Here is a 19,002-nt window from a genome sequence, read left to right as displayed (position 1 = left end):
AAAGTGCAGTAAAGTAGTCTACATGAACCTAAGAGTCCCAATTTATTTGAAACAAAGCATCACACTTTTTTTTTATTATTTTTCCAGTTCTTTATAAAAACTAAAATAAAAAAGGGTGACAGAAGATAGCGCTTTATCTGGCTACCAAAATTGTAACTAGGTGCACTGTTCTCCTGTACACATAATCTTTAAACAATAACTTTCATATCTGAAATTATAACCTATCCAAAAGTAAAGTCCTAATTATACTGTATCCTCGACGCGCTGCAGCAGAGCACTTGCAAAAATGGCTGCTCTAGATCACTCTGAAAATGGTAACAGATAGTCTGTTTTCTGCACTAGATGCTGAAAACTTAGACGTGATAAATTCTTGCATTAATGAAGCTTTGAAATCAGAGAAATCTCTGTCCTGCAACAAAAAAAAGGAACCTTAAGATTTTTGCGGGGAGGAAGGAGCCCAGAGTGAGAGATGATGATAAAAAAAGAGTCCCAGCAGGCAATAACCTGGGGGGGGGGGGGTCCAAGGCACAGAAACACAAAGTGCTCAGGTGTAAGTCTCGCTGTAAAAGGCAGATATAGACAGTAGTTCTCCTCTTCCCAACTAATATCACAATTTATCCAAAGTCGGATTTTTTTGTTGTTGTTGATTTAAGGAAACATCAGCACCCCAAACATTTCAAGAACAAAGTAATCGGGATGTGACTTGAAGAACAGACTTCTCCAAAAGGAAAAGGTTTTCTAAGAAATTTTCCAGCTCTACACAAAACTGCAAATAGAAGTGCTCAGCTTAACAAAGCTTGCTAATATTAATAACACCACCACAGAAAACCCCACTCATTCATATTTTCACTAAAGGACAAATACGTAGCACTATAGGCTTTCTTTGAGTAATCTTTACGAGCAATGTGTTTTCATATTGCCACTATGCTAAATTGCTTTTGTTTGCTTGGACAAAGCCCATTGCTTTCGCTGGCAGAGCTGTAGAAGCCTTCACCCCTCTCTCCACTCCCTCCCACCCTCTGGGCAGCTACGTTTGACTCGGGCAAGTAAGAATCAACACAAGATCAGGTATGAAGATACATGAAAACACAGCAAAACCGTTTCCCTGTATGATGCTCATGCTGCCATTTAGCGGTATGAAGGCTCCACAACTGATCCTACACCACTTGGTTATTATGCTTTTAGTAAGCGAGTCAGTAACAGAAGCAGCAGAAAGGGTTTATTGTTTGTATCAACAATTACCAAAAGCGTCTGTTCTCAAGAACCTTATGTAAGTGCATCAATTACAGACCTCAGAACAGGATTTCAGAAGTTATCCCTCTTTAATTACGAGTAAACAAAGATAAGCCAGTTCTCCATTGGATCAACCTTAGGAAGAAGTGTTAAGATTGTGAATGAATTTGCTCAATGAAAGAAGGGATAACAAAGTCTTTACTGGGACACTTTTCAATGCAAGGGTCAAGAAAGGGGTTTTACACATATCCCTTTGTTCTATAAACTGCACCCATGATGGCTCTTCCTCCCACGGCCAGTGATAGACGTATCAAGAACACCACCAACTGAAATAAAAAGATAAGTGAGTCTAATTGTCAGTAGCTCACATTTAATCTGACCGCCACTTTCAACACCAGGGGACAAATAACTCAGTTGCTTACTTCAGCGGGAGAATTCACATCTGTTTCTTCCCAGAACGGGACTACTTCCATGCCAAGACAGGCCACAACACTGGTGAAATTCACCATCCTTTTTAATTTCAGAAAACGCTCTTCTAAATTGTGCAGAACAGAGATTAAAAGGAAAATGTTTCGTTCTGATTTTGATTTAAAAAAAAAAAATCAAGATGCAATTTCTTTAAAAAAAAAAGCTGCTTTTTTTAAATGACACCTCAGCAAAATATTTCCTCATGTCCCAGTTACTTCCTCCTGATAGCGAAACAACATCCCCCCTTCAAAAACTTACATTTTGATGGACCAGTGCTTTTTATTAAAGTACTGTTTTTTCAGAAACTTCCCACCAGGTTTACTGGTGATTCAGCCTGTAAGCCCGGGCCATGAAAGCCACTGCTGCCACCACTTGTGACATCTTAGCAAGAATCATTAAAAAGCCAAGTAATATTTACTTTGACCTTTGACTAACACCCTGCAAGGACGCTGCGAGCGTTGCTCTCTCCCCAGCTGGCAGCTCTTCCTCACTGGGTCTCTCTCCAAACTTGGAACTTGATGGTTTGGTTCTACACAGGATTTGGAGGCACCTCCTTGGTGCTATCACAAGACCAAAAAGAAAAGAAAGGAAGAAAAAAAACTACCACCACAACCAACGCCACAGACTTTCCAAGCACCGTTTTGAAGATAACTACGTTTTTTGCCCCCACTATGCCTACTGGAAGATGTTCTCTTTTCCACAGTGATAATTCTAACTTCTGGCCCGCATTTGTTGGGTGCCAATTTAGATCTACTTGAACTGGATTAGGACATCAATCACGAACTTAAATAGTTGGGGTTTTTTTCATGTTTAAGATAGACTTATTCTTGCAAAGCTTCTGTTGCCCCTGGAATTGTCACTTTTCCTCCTCTTGTTCACCAAATATTTTCTGCTTTCTGCTCCCTTCTTCGCTCTCACCAAGACCTGCGTCCCCTCCCTGACCCTAGCTCATGTGGTGTCCGTCCCCTGCAGCAGCCAACCCTTCTTCAACACCCCATCTCAAAAGCTGTTCCTCTCCAGTTCAATTTTGATTCTCCTGCTAGGGCAGACCAATTAGTCCTCTCACTTTTTTTCCTTTCACTGGTTAGTCCTAGGTTCCCTTCCATCTTGTAATTGTAATGCTCGTCTCTCTTTTCTCCTCTGTGCTGACCCTTTTCCTAGACAATGTAATTAAAACTATTAGCAACTCTGACTCTGCTGCATTTCAATTCTTTTATTAATTTCTCCTTTTTTAGGTAGCTTTACATCACCCCGCAATCTTGATTTCTCCCTGAACATTACCAAACATGTCTTTGTCCAGTTTCTTCTTTCAAACTCCCATCCGTGTCATAACTCCTGTTTCTGAAACAACTCAGCCACTCGCCTGTCACTGCCACTCCTTTGATCCTTGCTAACCACCTCTCATTTCCCAGCAACTGTTTTTGCTTTCCTCCCCTAGGTCAACTTGTCAACTCAGCTTTCCCATTCTTTTTTGCACCGTTCTTCTCTAGCGATTGTGGCTCTTTCCTGTAATTCAGTTGAGTCTTTTTTCCTTTGTTAGACTAATTCTTTTCCACGCTTTGCTTCTCAACCCGTATTGATCTTTGCAATTTTACCACTAAGCTCTTCTCCCTCCCTTAACCACCCCTGGTTAAGCTTTCTTCTCAGAAGCCTCTTTGACTCTGCACCTTGCCAGTACGTGCAAGGCGCATACCAGGCTTCGAAGGTGCGTCTCAATTGACACATGTAACATACAAACCCTGGAGTACAGCATTTAAGAGCAAGCTTCTAACATAACTTAAAACTAAGTCTTAAGTGCTTGCTCATTTACATATTTGCCTATTTACTCCTCTAGCGTAATATCACTTCAGGCTCAGACGTGAACTGCCTTAGCATTCTGCACGGAGAAACACTGCGAGCATACACTGAATGCTTGTAGCAAAGCACAAACCAAGTCATGACTCATCTGACAACCCAGCTACACATTTCGTAGGAGGCTCTCTCAAAAACTATAGTATTCACTCAGGATCTGCGGTATTCACAGGATCTAGCTTATTAAAGTCAGCATGGCAAAGTCCTTACAGTACGAACTGTTATGTGACAGAACAGGACAATCTAAAGAGCTCTTTCCTTGGCCCATACAAAATATATAGCTGAATCAGACACATCCACACACTTGGGTGGGAGCATCCATAGCTACAAGATTAGCACTACCATCCCAAATCTAAGTTGGCTTTGAATTTACCAAACCAAAGTACCATCCAACCACTGCTTTAGTGAGAGCATTTCCTTACTAAAATCTCAATTTCCATTCCATAAATGTTTCGGCATTTCATCCTGTTCAAAGTATAAAACAGGGCAATTATTTCTCTAGACAGAAAATGAGGGATATCTGATGATGGCCTTGGTAGTTACAGTCTGTAGCTGTTTAAATCTAATCACCTGGCAGATTCAAAGTCACAGTTGAGAGACATCAACACCATTTTCCACAGATAAAGATACCATAAATTGGGCAGTAAAACTACAGCGTGCTTGAAATTTTGCTGTTTTGTCTGCTTCCGTGTGAACGTTTCAGTGAATAACACACAGTGCAAATTCCAGCTTGTTAATAGGACGTGTTTAATATTATTGGCCAATCACCCATGTTAAAACTAAGGGTTTGGTTTTTTTTTTATGGCTGTCTACTTACCAGACCCCAATTTTCCATGTTATTGCAGAGGAGATTAATATTTTGACTACGTGATGTTGCTTGGTGCAGATTTGGCAACTATGCCTTCACAGAGATGAAAAAGTATGCACCGTAGAAAAGCCCATGGATGTCAAAAGACAGACTTCCCTTGAATTTGACGGGCTTGAGATTCGTACCAACATTTTTATCCTAGCTTATGGCCAAGGACCGTATGTGCTCCTCCTGACAGCAAGAGCACACAGAAAGAGAAGATGCTCATAAAAGTTGCATGCTCTGAGGCACCACCCAAGCGCCGTGTCCTCTCGACAGAAAGCTGGCAGCCCAGGAAGGACAGGGACACAGCTGGTGGAGCAGTCAGCTGGGCCAAAACTCCTGATCTCCAACATCTGCATGTAGCAGCTGCAGATCTGGGCCTCGCAGCACCTCCAGCCCTGGCAGCCTGACGAGCACAGCTGCCTCGCTGATATTGCATCCCTGAACGTAAAACAGCACTGAGAGGTGCAGCACCACAAAGCCATGCAACGCCCACCTCCTCACCAGGGCAGCAGGAAACTTCTCCAACAGCTCCTTCCCAAACAGCCCATGCCCCGTAGCTCACGTGAAACTGAAATTATGCCCCATTAACGCAGAGACGCTGCTGACCACCGCGCTCCTAGGGTAACAAGCCACACGACGTGATGTGTTAGTACCGTGGGTACTGCAAGCACGTGAGCTACAGCGCTGCGGAGCTCCACCTGACCCAACCAGTCTGCATCAGAAGTTTGGGGAATCTAGATAACGTAGCATGCAGTAAAGATTCACCATCTCATTACTATATCTTATGTACTCCCAGCTCCCACTTCAATGTAAACTGCATTCAGACTCGTCTCCTTCCTGGGACCTGGAGGGTAATCACAGCAATCCAGAAAAGGAACCTTCAAATTTCAGCTCATCGAGCATTCAAAAAGAACAAGCAAGTACCTTCAAATAGTGATCTTCATTTGTCACAACCCTCACTCTGCCCGTTAGAGTACATACGTATATACAGATAAACAGGAATCAAATCTACACCAATCACTAGAGGGAAGGATCGCAGCTTAACCAGCCAACTCATTTTTTTTCTCCACTGTAGCAGTCTGAACAGTCTTCTGTGCTTCAAAACCAATCCACAGGCAGCTTATAGGCTGCTCTGAAGAACTCGGTAGTTACACCTCCACAACAGCCCTGGGAAACAAACTTCAAACAAAGAAAAATAAATATGAACAGAGGAGAAAGTACATCTCCTCCATCGCTTTAGCAGAGAACTGGAAAACCTAAATGCAATGTTTGCACTTGGAATGCCTCTTTATTTGCTTTGAACTGCATTGATCAGAGAGGTACCAGATGCTCTGGGCAGTCAGGTTACCAGGCTGTGCAGAGCTGCTGAAACAGCCGTGCTAATGTCGCGCTTCGTCACCAGGAGAGGGATGAGAAATACAAAATGGAACTCTATAAAAATTCTCGTGACTCAATTTTGAAACAGGCCTTTTATGAGAAAACTACTATTTTCCAAGATCAGGGCAACAAGAAGTTTGAGTATTCATATATAAATAGCAACAAAAGAAAATCTACAAATACTTACAAATTTAAAGTGTGAAACAATAGTTTGGGCTCAGACAAATGTTTGCGTATGTTTAAAGGGCAAGTACTTAAAGTTGAAATAATCTTATTTAAAACTGAAAACTGTCTCTAAAGCAAGAATTTAGCTATAAAATAACCACGTATCGATGGTAATCGAGTATCATTTTTTGGCAGAGGCATGTCAAACGGCTGTTAGGAAGGCTGATCTTGACCCATATCCTCTCCCCTAGTTTATATCTGGTATCAGTCACTGCCAGCGTTCATTGTGATCCTGGCTGTGCAACAAGGCGAGATATGACCTATCTTATTTATCTCTGTCACAACTTGATCTCTATTCACCAGACGTGATGGAAGGCAACAATGTCTGAAGGACGCAGGCCCGGTGACACTGAACACATGGTCGACTACAACATTGTTCTGGATTTGCCTTGGTATGAAAAAAAGGCAGTCAAAAGGAAGCACATGTATATCAATTCATGTGGCAAAGATAGATAGTATAAAACAATGAAGATCACTAAACCATTCATTACGCGTTAGCTCTGTGATCAGCAAGTAAGCACTAACTATTTAATTAGTCAACTAATTAGTGACAGGCAACATGGAAGGCTTCAGATGTTCTCAGACAAATGCAAAGATAAAAAGCCTAATTAAACAGCAAGCATTATGCTAACTATTGCCAAACAGGACAGATGTGCAGGATATTGTATAATACTGTGCTGCCAGATAACAGCAGTCGTAGCTGTTCTGTCAGAAACCATGTTTTAAAAACCCCTGCCATTTCTAAGCTACTCTTAGATACCTTTAACTCGCAAAGGCAGAAGCCGTCCTGCAGACAAAAACTCAGAGATTTACTGCGCTGGATTCTAATTCTACTTTAAGAAAAAAGTTCGGGCTTTGACAAAAATATACTTTAGTCCATTTGCTTTTTAAATGCAATAATTATTTCAATGCACCCACACGGAAAGGGAAATACATTTCGCAACATTTTCATACAAAATATTGTGATTTAAGCCACCATTCATTTATTGCTATTTTGTGTAGCACATTATGGATACTTCCAGCGTCCTCAGAGAATAAGTCATTGTTTACACCAGAGGTTGGATTAAGGAGGTTTTCGAAATCATGGATTAAAAAGGGTTTTCCCTATAATCAGGAGACAATAACGCTTTCCACAGCTATATGCAAAGAGGTGGATAAAAAGCTAATTGGTTCACTACACTGGAACCAATGACAAGATACTGCTGTGAGCAAGCTTTTTGCATTCTTGCAGCCAAACTTCAATCACCTGCTGTCAGGGCGTACTAGTCAGCATGCTGTTCCCCAAATCATCCGCCAGAATAAACTGAAAATGCTATTTTTTTTACTTGTATGTTCTTCTGGCCTAACACTGCTGCCATGAACATCATTCTTAAATTATCAAAGAAAACAAGAAGAAACAAAAACTCCCGCCCTCCTGGTAAATTAGTATTTAGCCATGAGGTTGTTTTTTAAAGCATCTCAGTACTTGGGAATAGGGAAAGATTAAAATGCTGGACTGTAGCTTAAATACATTTAGGGGAACACTGGTTTAACTGAGGACTATGCAACTCAGTATCCCCAACTGTAGCTGTTCACACTTTTTAAAATAAATTATTTAATTGCAGTTGATATTTCTCCTGCTGAACCTCACCTCCAAGAATTGGTATTTGCAGAACTGTGAAATGAACCCATTACTCCTTTTCTCATATTCGTAGGTACTGATATTCTGTACTCATGAAAACAGATTTTATACTTGCAAATCATTTTCTGATACAATTTGCATTGAACGCTTCCAAGTTGAATATTTAACAGTTTTTTTCATTTATAAATTTAGTATACACATACTTGAGCTCAGTGGGGATGACAAAAAAAGTTTTAGAAACTTCCTTTAGTCTTAAATCAGGCTTCTTTTTAGGGTCTTCATTCATGTAGTTTGTCAGTGTTAGTAGCTCATAGTACCGCTCATAGTAAGTGGGGGGCACACTCATATTTATGGGATGTCTGATAAAACTCTTTCTTGTAATTTTTTTTTCCCCTCAAGACCAAGTCACTCAAGAGAAGCTAAAAATAAATAAAACTTGTATTTTATCTTAACCTCTCTGTGGAGTTTCTTTGCCTCGATCCACTCCGTGGCTGAAAGGGCTCTCTCTCTCCCCACATCCCACAACAAAGGGGAGGCTGGCGCGCCAGCCAGCACCAGCAGTTCCGAGGGCAGGGAACAATAGAGGCTGAGACTCCGCGTTGCTGGGCTGAGCTGCTTGCTCACGAGGGGAGTATTTGTTCGGTCGCTACTTCTCCTTCAGGACTGGACGTCGCTCAGAGTTTACACCGCTTTAACAAACGGTCTGAGGCTGCTGCAATTTGTATAAGCCTTGTCTTAGTGCTAGAGAGTGACCTAAGTCCTGGTTTTGTGCAAGAGGAAGCATATAATTGCACTGCCCAGGAGGAGCCTCATGCAGGAATTGTGGGAATCACAATTCCTTCCCTGCTTGCCATGCTCCTGCAGGGAAGTTAATTACTGCAGCAATTTATGATGCAACTCACCCCCCCCTCCTTCCACAGCACCTCAGCTCCGCTGCCCAGCTCGCTGCAGCTCCTCACGTGCTGGACAGCAGCAGCCGAGGCACAGCCTGCGGAGCCACAGTCACACCTGCACCTACTGACAGCCGGCCGTGCACGAGCAGGGAGGCCAGGCTCCATCCGCGTCACCGCCAGCACTGCCGCCTCCATCGTCTGCCTGTTTCTTGAGTAAAAAAATCACATGCATCCTAAAGAAAAGTAGCGCTACAGCTGAAAACACATGTCCGCATGTGATTACACTCCAAGAAAAAAAATCAGCAGGAGATATTTATTTGAATGGTGAAACACGAATAACGAGATCACCTTCACTGACCTAGCGCTAGATTAAGCACAACGGATGCAATTCTCCAGGGCTCAGAGTACCCCGAGCGTTAGGAAGAAGCTTCCCCTACCGGCAGCTCATCCCACATACTCATTTGCAGCATTTCTGCGCTGCCCTTTGAAATAACGGGCAGCGACCTGGGTGCACCAGTGCTCTGACCTCCGTGACGATCCCCGTTTCCAGAAACTCCAGCCACAAGGCAACGAGCCACAGCGAAAGACCGAAGCAGCGTTTTGTAAGGTAACAGTTCCCAGCACGCAGTCCCCCTTTGCAGCACGGCTCGGGCGGGTAAGAAGCGGTGCCCACGGCTGCTCCGTGGCACTGCCCAGGAGCGCTCTGCCGCGGCGGACGTGCCGCCAGCTGCGGTGCCGCTGCCCCAGCACAATGGGAGCGAGAGGCAGCCTGCTGCAGCTCTCGAGTGAGGAGAGGTAATTCGCATGGCTATTTCTCTTTTCAATGAAAAAGATATTTCTTCAGTCTCAAACAAGTTGAAAACACTTGTAAAATCTAGTTCTAGTAATTGTTATGTAGGTAAGTGAATTACATTTGTGTGTTTCCATGGTGACTGATAATGTAAAATAATTAAGTATGAAGAATAACGAGGAGAAAACTACTTCCTCTTTTTAAGGATTAGGGGCTTACAAATTGATTCCATCTAGCTATTTTTAGTGCATGTAACCTTTGCAAAGAATGTTAGAAAACTAGGAGTAAATTAAACTAAATTGTATTAAAAGGCCTTCACATTGATCAGAAGACTTTATCTGCTGGTGATATGAAAATTAACAAAATAAATCTTTCTTAAATTTATACATGTATTAATATAAAATCTTCTTAAATTTATACGTATATTAATATAAATTCTGTGACGTTTTGCACTACGTGCTGACTGCTTGCTCTTTGCATTCTCAGAGCAATACTCAATTTCCCTTAAGCAGGCGCACTCCATTTGTGCGGCGCTGAAGTCAAGCACAAGGAGGACATGTTCTGCAAGAATGCCTCGCTAGAATAGGGCTCAAACAAAACTTCTGGCTGAAGAGTCTGGGTTGAGGTATCTCAGAGGAGGATACCTATAAAGGACTGCCCCCGCAGACACGATACTGTCTGTATGTCCTGTTCACGACAGAAAGACTTACCTTCCGGCTGAGGGACTGGGTTGGAGTGTAAATATGCTTTGTTTTTCCCTCACAGTATTTTATACTGAAAGCACAGTAATAAACAGCACAGGATGAATAACCAGAAAGTGGCTAATAGCTCTCAAGTACATTTTTAACTGAATTTTGAGTGGAACTGAAAGCCTAAAAGGTGCTGAGAACAGGAGGACAAGAGGAAAACGGTTTTACCCCACGAGGGGATGCTCTACAGGAAGTCAGGAGCTAAGAAAAAAAAGCGCAAGAAGCAGGTATTTTCTCTTCGCTGCTCCAGCAACATAACAACATCCATAAAGCACTTCAACATTTTCTTCTCTTGCCGTATTGATATTTTAATTTGTGATGTTATTAATGGTTGTTCTAGAAATACAAACTCTTGGCTTGGCTGAAAAAAATAGGCAAAGTTTCCAGTTCTCTGCCAACCATAAAAACGCCAGCCTCCCTTAGTTTTTGCAACGAACATTTTGTTGTAACTATCACACGCATAATTTGCATTTTATATTCATCTCTGCAAGTCTTTCAAGACGTTTCTAGTACGTATGTTTAATCTGTGAGGAAAACAACAATTGCATAAAGGAACTGCATTGTCACATATGCAGTCTGACTTCCTGATAACCCCCTAAAACTGGTATGGAGGGGGTACTGGCAGAGAAGGTGCAAGCAGTCAGATATCGGAGAGAGAGCACCCCTGTCCTAACGTTGGGAAGTCTGTAATACAAACAGCAGAACTTGCCCACAAGTTTACTCTGGCTTAGACAGCGGAAAGTATAAAAACAGTTGCATGCGTTTATTCCTATTCCCAACCAGTTTATGCAGTTCATTTACTCCAGTTTGCACAGCTCAAGGTAACCACAGCAATTCAATTTGCAATTTTACTGCTGAAAAAATTCTTTAATGTACGCTGATGGCCTGTGTTCTCGGTGGGCCACCGAGCAGGCTGCGGCTGCCGGAGAGCAGTGTCCTCTGCCAGACCTTTCCCACACCCACTCTAGGGTCTACAGCAAAAATGGCAGAAGGGCCAGAAATGACAGTTTTTTGCTTCCTGAACAATCCCAAACATCAAAAGCCTCATCAGAATCAAAGCTATCAAAAGGCGTTATCAGAATCAAAAGAATCGCAGTAAGATTACCACTCAACAAGCTTACGTCCTACGCTTCTGCACAGCTCTGACAGCACAGCATCACAACGAGGCTAGAGAAGGGGAGATTCACTCAGTGATTTGTGATCCCACTGGGCACAACTGGCTTTAAAGATCAATACTGCTTTGGAGCACACATGAAAGGCTATGGACTTAACCTCCACTTATAGGATTTTTGTACAAGAGCAACGGTCAAAGAGGTTTTAAGTATGTGGAATTCTCATTTTCAGTGAGCCTTCACCTTGAGGATCTATGAGCGACTTTGTCAGCACTTTTGAGTTCCAGAGTCAGCCAGGATGCAAGCACCTCTCTACATCCTCAGGCCTTTAGCATCTAGTACTTGGATACAGACTCAAAGCACGCTTCTAAATGGAGGACACAAGCCCCTTCAAACAAAAGGTAACATATTCTTCTCAGTAAAGGAAATCAAATTAAAAACATACCAAAAAACGAGCGTTTCCAGAAAAGAGATTCCAACATCGGATGCACCAACCACCACAATTCTAGTGTTGATAGACACTTTAGATTCCAGCACCAGCTTTCGATTTATGTGGTTCAAAGAATAACTCAACTGTAAAAAATACGTGAAATGACATAGAAATGCATTAGAAAAACCCAGCAAAAGTCTGCTAAGAATTTTTAAACCATTAGTAATGCATTACCTTGCATTCATACAAAACTTATTATGGCTAATACTAGGATTTTTCTGTGCACAGCACAAGATAACACAGTAGATCAATGGTACTAAAATGCTGAAATATGTGCATGTTCAATAGGTCACAAAAAATTAACAGAGCTTAATGGTCTGGCTTCTGGAAAAGATGCTACGGAGTCCTTGTAAGAGAGGAGAAAACACTGCCTCTTCCGTAATTTACTACCATTTAGCTAACACCTGGGGAACATATATTTACATAATGTTAAGGCCATTTTTATACCTCCTAGAGCAGTTTTTACTCTTGCTGTTTTATTTATGGAAATGGTGTTACTTGTAAATTAATTAGGAACATATATCTTGAGTGTTTTTGTGTGTTTAATTGAAAACTCTCTTCCAAAATTATAAAATTAACCTTCTTTTTTCTTAAATACAGGGCAGCTACACTGCAAGCCAGGCTGTCAAATGAGTAAACTAGTATCTCAATGCCACCGAGATCAATACTCTGGCCAAAAATCTCACTATAAAGTTTTCAATTACTAGCTTCTCAGTTTCCATTCTTCTTACTGCAGACACTGGTTAAGACAATAAACTCCATGGTTTGTGGTGTTTGGTTTTTTTTTTTAATTTGTGTCTCTAGGTCCCACCAGCTAACAGAGATTCTTAAAACAAATATGCAAGAAAGGGTCAAGAGATAATATTGCATTTGACAATTTTTTTTTCTGCCCTGAACTATATTTAGTTTTCAAATTTCCAATGAAAGAGAGGGAAATACTTTCCATCTTGCAGTACAACACACTTGCATTTTTCTTATTGCTTTGGGTTGTATACATTCACATTTCACAGAATGCATAGTTGCAGATTCATACACGCACTGAAGAGAGAAACACAAAATGGAGCTTCTTTTATTATTTGTCAGGCACTTCTATATATTTTTGCTGTGTCACTTAGGCAGGAAGCAATCTAAGACTTCTAACAGGTTTTCCTCTATTACAAATAGGAGACAGAGGGTTAATAAAATTAAGTCCTCTAAATTCCTCCTATGAAATTACAGTAGAAATATATTCTCTATATATTAGTTGACAGAGTAACTCAATATATGAAGAATAAGTATTTTATTTTAAAACTATGGTAATGACATTGGCCTTCTCAAGAAGTACATGGCAGATTGAGATCCCCAAGAGATCTTTTATGCCATGTCTTTGCAACGGTGGAGACCCACAGCTGAGATTTCAGCACAGCCCCACTGCAGAAGGTGCACAGTTGTCTGTGTACCACACTAGAGTGCTGTCCTATAGCTTAAGGAAGGATTATGGACCAATTACTTGCAAACTGTCATCACTGTAGAGCAAGTAATTTAAAATGTGGCAGAATTAAATGTCGTCTTTGGTCAGGCAACATGATTTTTTACTGCCAGATAAGTGTTCTTCCGGTTGCAGTTCATCACAGTGCAACGATGACATCCAGTGGTGAGCCAGATTCATCTCAGGGACTGGACTTCACTGAGAACGTTCCAGATGTCTTAAAAAGTATACTAGCCCACGGTGGCTGCTTAACACGAAGTCAAACGTGTGAAACCTCGCACATGCCCGCAGTCCCGCCGGCAGCCCTGCACCAAGGAACGGCTTGACTAGCCAGGGCTAAGCCACGGAGCGACTGTAATGCTGCCCAAGTCACCTACAAGTCCCTACGAACAAGCCTAACGATCTAATCCAAAGCCAGTGCTTTTTAACAAGGTTAAACACTTCTTACAGCAGGATGCGCCAGTCAAAAGGGGGTTGATCATAAATGAAAACTTATCTATAACACTTGACACTTCAGAAACTGAAAAAACCTTTTATATTTCATTGAAAATGTACATCCCTGGAAGAGATTTTAAGAAATGAGAGGAACCAACGCCAATTAATAAAGGCATGCCCCACTGCTTAAAATAAAAACTTGGACTATGTTTTTTAAAACACACTAAATGGGTACACCCCGACTACAACGTTTGACATTGTTCTGTGACGCTGACACTTGGGGACATCTCAAGGTACCACAGGTAGGCATTACTGAGGATACTGTGCTTAAGGCCCTAATTTTGGTATTCAAACTCCTTGGGTTTCTGAACTCTGCAGACAAGAACTCTGATAGGCTTTTTTTTTTTTTTTGCTGCACACAGAGTGGCCGCTTTCTCGAAAAGCGATGCCTTCCGAAGGAAAAATTATCAGTGGTGTTTTTGCTGAAATGTGGCTTTTAACTAAATTAATAAAACGGTAAAAAGAACACAAAGAGAAACTACTTGTAATGTACCTAATCAACCAAAATAACTAGACAGGAATGTCAGCAGCTAACAGGATAAACCCAACAGACCTTACAGCAATGCCAAGTTCAAACATCTCCTTCTACTGCACTGCTGATTTATTTTTTTTTTTAATGTACTCCAACAATGAAATACAAAGCAGTAATACAATTTCCTAGGGAAGAGTTGTATCTAATTTATGAAATGGCTTCTGTATCAATGATACAAAGGCAGCATATGAGTAGAATATAACCGTTTTTGTTCGCCACACAATGGCCCCAACACCAACAGCTGTCATGCTTCAGAAATCACCTTTCTAACAGCTAAGTACACTAAATGGCCCCAGGGAGTAAGGAATTAGGTGGATTGGTCCCATAATACCACCTTATTTTAACAAAATGTCAGGACAAATGACTACATATGTTCCCCAGAGGAGTAATCAGACATCATAATTGATAGGTCAATAGCAAACTCTAACTTGTTTATTTTGTATCCAATTTATTAAATAAAACTGCAATCATTAATGTAAGGCAAAAAGCAAAAATTGCCATTGTTAGAAAAGGCATACATAGCTCAGAAAAAAGTATTTTCTTTGACTATCAAAAAGATTCTTTCCCCTCCTTTCCACTCTGGTACCTGACGCCTCTGCCACTGCACCACCCTCGCGTTGCTTCCAGCTGGGAGGGCAGGGGCCCACAGCAGCAGACCGAGGGGCCCTTCTCCATCCGCCACCGGGGAGGTTTTCGCACGGGGACAGCCAGTGCCAACCACTTAGAGGCCTTCAAACTTTACCTCCATTAAAAATGCTTATGCATTTCTCAGAATACCCCACCAAAAACACAAACCCCGCATGTTAATCATGTCTTTCACTTGCAATCTCACAGCACAGTATGTGCCGGAGTAGGATTAATTTATAGCATTAAAAATTCACACATCCTTCTACCCTAAGGAACCAATGAAAAAAAGATTCATGAAATAATTATTTGGTTTTAGCAAACACGTTTGTACAGATTTTTTCCTTCACACTCGCAGGCCGGGTAAAGCATCATGCATCCGTTGTGCGTGCGCAGGTCTCCCATCTGGAGAGCCGCTCAGCTTGCACACTGCCTGGGAACGCATTCAGCGTACACTTAACAACATACATGGGTGGTACAAACTCCGATGGAGAATATTTTGTAGCTCCTTTTAGTTCTGTTTGTAAACATTGGACCCTGGGCTATTTGTAGGATTTCTAAAAATATTTATTGTAATTGTTCTACAATAGGTCTGGTTTTATAGCAAATGTTACCTTCATTGAAACAGGAAAAAATGGAAACTGAGCAGGCAAAAATGAAAAACCAAGTTGTACAGAGGATTTCAACTTTGACAGAAAAGGAGCAGTGCGATGTTCTGAATTGGGTATTGGTAAGTATATCCTAGGGAAACATCAGCCATGCGTCGAAGAGCTGTTACACTCATCGCTGGAACTCTTCGTGCAAAGACTCCATAATGCAGCAGAATTTAGACTTGATTTTATTACACACTGAGGACTTGGGCTTTATCCAGCTAAACACACAACTATTTGCTAAATGTTAAGTACATTAAAGTGCCCCCGAATTCAGAAAGGCTGCTCAGGGTATTACAAGATAAAGACGGGACTGACTCATTTGTTACGTACTCAGCATCTTCACAGATCCCTCATTACGTGGCCCTCCCAGCCCTAACGTGGGGGATTCTACGCCTGTCTGCCATGCTTTTGTTTTTATTTAGCATTTGTTACTGAGAAGCCTGAGTGATAGTTAGTGCTGTGCGGCATCTACATAATTTGAACTCTGTTACTGTAAAAACCATCAGGAGGAATAAAAATTAACAAACCTGTTCCTAGATTAGTGCCGAGGTCAGCAATAGCAGCAGGCAAACAAGAAGGTGAGCAAACAGAGCTATTTTAATTTCAAGCTCCATTTGAATCACAAGAAAAAAAGAAAAATCAATGTTTACCAAGGAGATATGAACAAAAATTATTGGAAAATGCAAGCCTTTTCAGCCTGCATTATTTTGTTTCTAAATACCAGCTACATTCCAAAAAGTCTCATTAGGAACGTCTGTAAACATTTTCAAAAGCTGTTTCCAAGCATTCACAGATTTACGCAAACACCAGAAACATAAGGAACAGGAAAAAGAAATACAACTGTGACGAAGACTGCAGCTTGAATTTTGTTGTCTTTGTCAAAGAACCCTTCTTTACTAACTGTGGCTCTATAAACCCCGTTTGCACAGATAATACCTAGCCTTTATATAACATTTTTCACCCATAGACCTCAAAGGCCTCTATGAATGAAGTCATTATTATTATACCAGTCTTCACAGCGGTAAATGCTCATCTCCAGCATCTGGAAAAGTAGCGTGTTCATGACCAGTTTCTATCCCACAAGGTATTCTTGGATGGAGGGAGAAGCAGGCAGCAACTAGAACTCACGGCAGAAAGCTGCCCTAGCAATAGTTCTGCTGGGGCACCCCTCTGGCACTCTCATCAGTTCTGGCAGTTGCAGAGAGGAGCGCACGCTGTTGTGCTGCGCTCCGTGGCAGCGGTGATCGCCCAGCCACACGGCTCCGCAGCACAGAGCTGGGCAGCTCAAGGAAGCAAACTTCCACTTGCCTTTTCCCTGCAGCGCCTCTGTGCTTCCCAAGAGGGGTAAGAGCAGGTCTGCTCCCACTACACAGCTCTGCTTCTCCACATGCCAGCAGTACGAATACTGTCAGCGCCTCTCATGACATGCCTTCATCCGTGACAGGCTAACAGTCTTCTTGCCTTCTTGGCAAGGAAGGATAGCTACAGTTTCTATATTTCTACAATTTAGCATTTCAGCTTCTCCAGGCAAAACTGCAGGAAAGCCACGCGTCCTTTAGATTTGCTGGTGACTGTACCAACAATTCAACAGGTGGCAACTGCCCTGCAGCTCCCACCTCATTGCACTCTTGCAACAGCAACCCTGGAAAAGGACTGTAACCCATACCCTTTAAAGCAGACAGATGCTTCAGCCTACTAAGACTGCCATAAAAAGCTAATTGAATGACATAGAAAAAACACGCCAAGCAATTTAGAAGAGGAAAACTACCAAAATTAATGGTTTGTACTAAACACATAATTTATGCAATTAATTTTGGTAACTCTCATCTTTAAACAGGTTATCTGAACAAATTTCCAAAGCATCTGAAGAACGTTATTTGAATAGCCAACCTAGCTTTCATCGTGAGTCACGCAGCCCTCGACGTCTGAGCGCGTCCTGTACCATGCCCTTCCAGGAGGCAGCGAGAGAAGGTCCCAGTTCCGGGGCCAGCAAGCGCCTGCCTGCAGCTTGGTCCCTGTCACCGCTCTGTGCCGAAACCAGTCATGGCAGTCTGCACTCCTGCACAGCCAGGGCTGCAGCTCGGAGGGTTGAAAGAGCATGCAAATGCTTCCCAAGTATCAGGGCTGACAGAGAATTCTTTAAATCCTGCTTTTAGTGGCATAATTATTAACATGCTATCAAGTCATTCCAGCTAGGTAAGCAAGTAGACTCCAAATGACATAATTTAAATCAAAGCTCATTCTTTACTGACAACTTCACAAGAGAAGTTAGGATCTAACAGTCTGAACCAAAGCCATTAAAAATTACTGGGAAAACACTCATTTATTCTAATTGGCTCTGAATATAAATGGATATGGAGAGCACTCCCCTGCACTAGGCCCAGGGTCTGAGCAGCCAGCCAGAGACCATCATTAACTTAAACAATGTCTCCTTAACTTCCCGGGTTTATTTTACAGAATTCTTCTGCCATCAGAATACACATTGATTATACTGCCTCCGCACAGAACAAACAAAATAAAATAAAATTAGGAATTACCTATAAACAGCAAAATTATATGTAACTGAAAATACCACTAGCATTTCCAGACATTAAATTTTCTTCCACAATGAACGAAAGGACTTCCTTAAGCTTTGATTTTAAGCAAGTCCTGCTTCACCTCTCTGGTCCAGCTCCAAAAGGCACTATGAAAAAACCTGAACATCCCTGATGAGACTTAACTGGAAAAACCTCTCAAGGCCGGCTGGCTCGGGAAGGCTTCCCTCCGAGGACTTCTCTTGAGAGCAGACACCACCACAATGCATCACAGCTACCCCAATACCCATACCAGAACAGGACTGCATATGCTCTGGAAAGGGAGAAGGCAGAAGCATCTCTGTCCGCTGCACCTACTCCGCATACAGACTCATGGCAACACAGGTAGCATTTTCTAAACATACTGAATTCACTGAAAAATGCAAGAGGTGTATAAAATCAAAAGCTTTAAAAAATAAAATGTAAAGACATCATCACATTTCATACTGAAAATAACAAACACAAGGTAACTAGATAACAGTACTGGAATAGCAGAGGAGATTAATTTGCAGCTTACTCTAGAGTCATATTTTAGTGACAGCAGCTGTGGTTCTCCATTTTGGAATAGTGAGCATTACCTTTCTGCGGAAAAAATATCTACGCTCTCCTTAGGCGCTGGAATTACGCTACTTCCAAAGTCAATCTACAAAATGCTTTGAAAAAGCTTAAAACAAGCCTGAGCTGTTTTTAAGCAGAAATGACTATTTCAGTTTGCTGCAAATGTCTTTAACACCTGTATAGTACTGACACCATGCTTTCAAAATAAAGATAGGTCATCTTACTTTTAATTTCACACATGCACATAAGTGGTAAACATTCAGAGCATTTCTGTTAATGATGCCATCTGGTGCCTCCCATAATTGTGTAATATTCAACCTCCCAAACAAGATGTAATGGCAGCAACACAAAAAACCCACTGACATTTACAGTAAGGAAATTTATTATCAGCCATCAGTTCAGAATGACTGTGTTTGCATGACTACTGGTGCTATAAA

General features: G+C 41.7%; 1 protein-coding gene across 5 annotated transcripts in view; it reads right to left on the bottom strand.

The window, feature by feature from the left end:
• Window positions 1-19,002, bottom strand: part of CFAP61 (cilia and flagella associated protein 61) — a 133,896-nt gene that overhangs the window by 69,105 nt on the left and 45,789 nt on the right. For all 5 annotated transcript variants that reach the window (XM_087774675.1, XM_087774674.1, XM_087774672.1 and 2 more), the window contains exon 17: window positions 11,618-11,745. In XM_087774675.1, the coding sequence (XP_087630801.1) occupies window positions 11,618-11,745 (128 nt within the window). The remainder of the gene's footprint in view (window positions 1-11,617; window positions 11,746-19,002) is intronic.

Source organism: Nipponia nippon, unplaced genomic scaffold (assembly GCF_047370975.1).
Source record: "Nipponia nippon isolate SJK-2023a ecotype South Korea unplaced genomic scaffold, ASM4737097v1 scaffold_4, whole genome shotgun sequence".
NCBI classification, from domain to species: domain Eukaryota; kingdom Metazoa; phylum Chordata; class Aves; order Pelecaniformes; family Threskiornithidae; genus Nipponia; species Nipponia nippon.
Note: the sequence above shows the minus strand (reverse complement) of the source record. Positions and strands in the feature narration are given on the sequence as shown.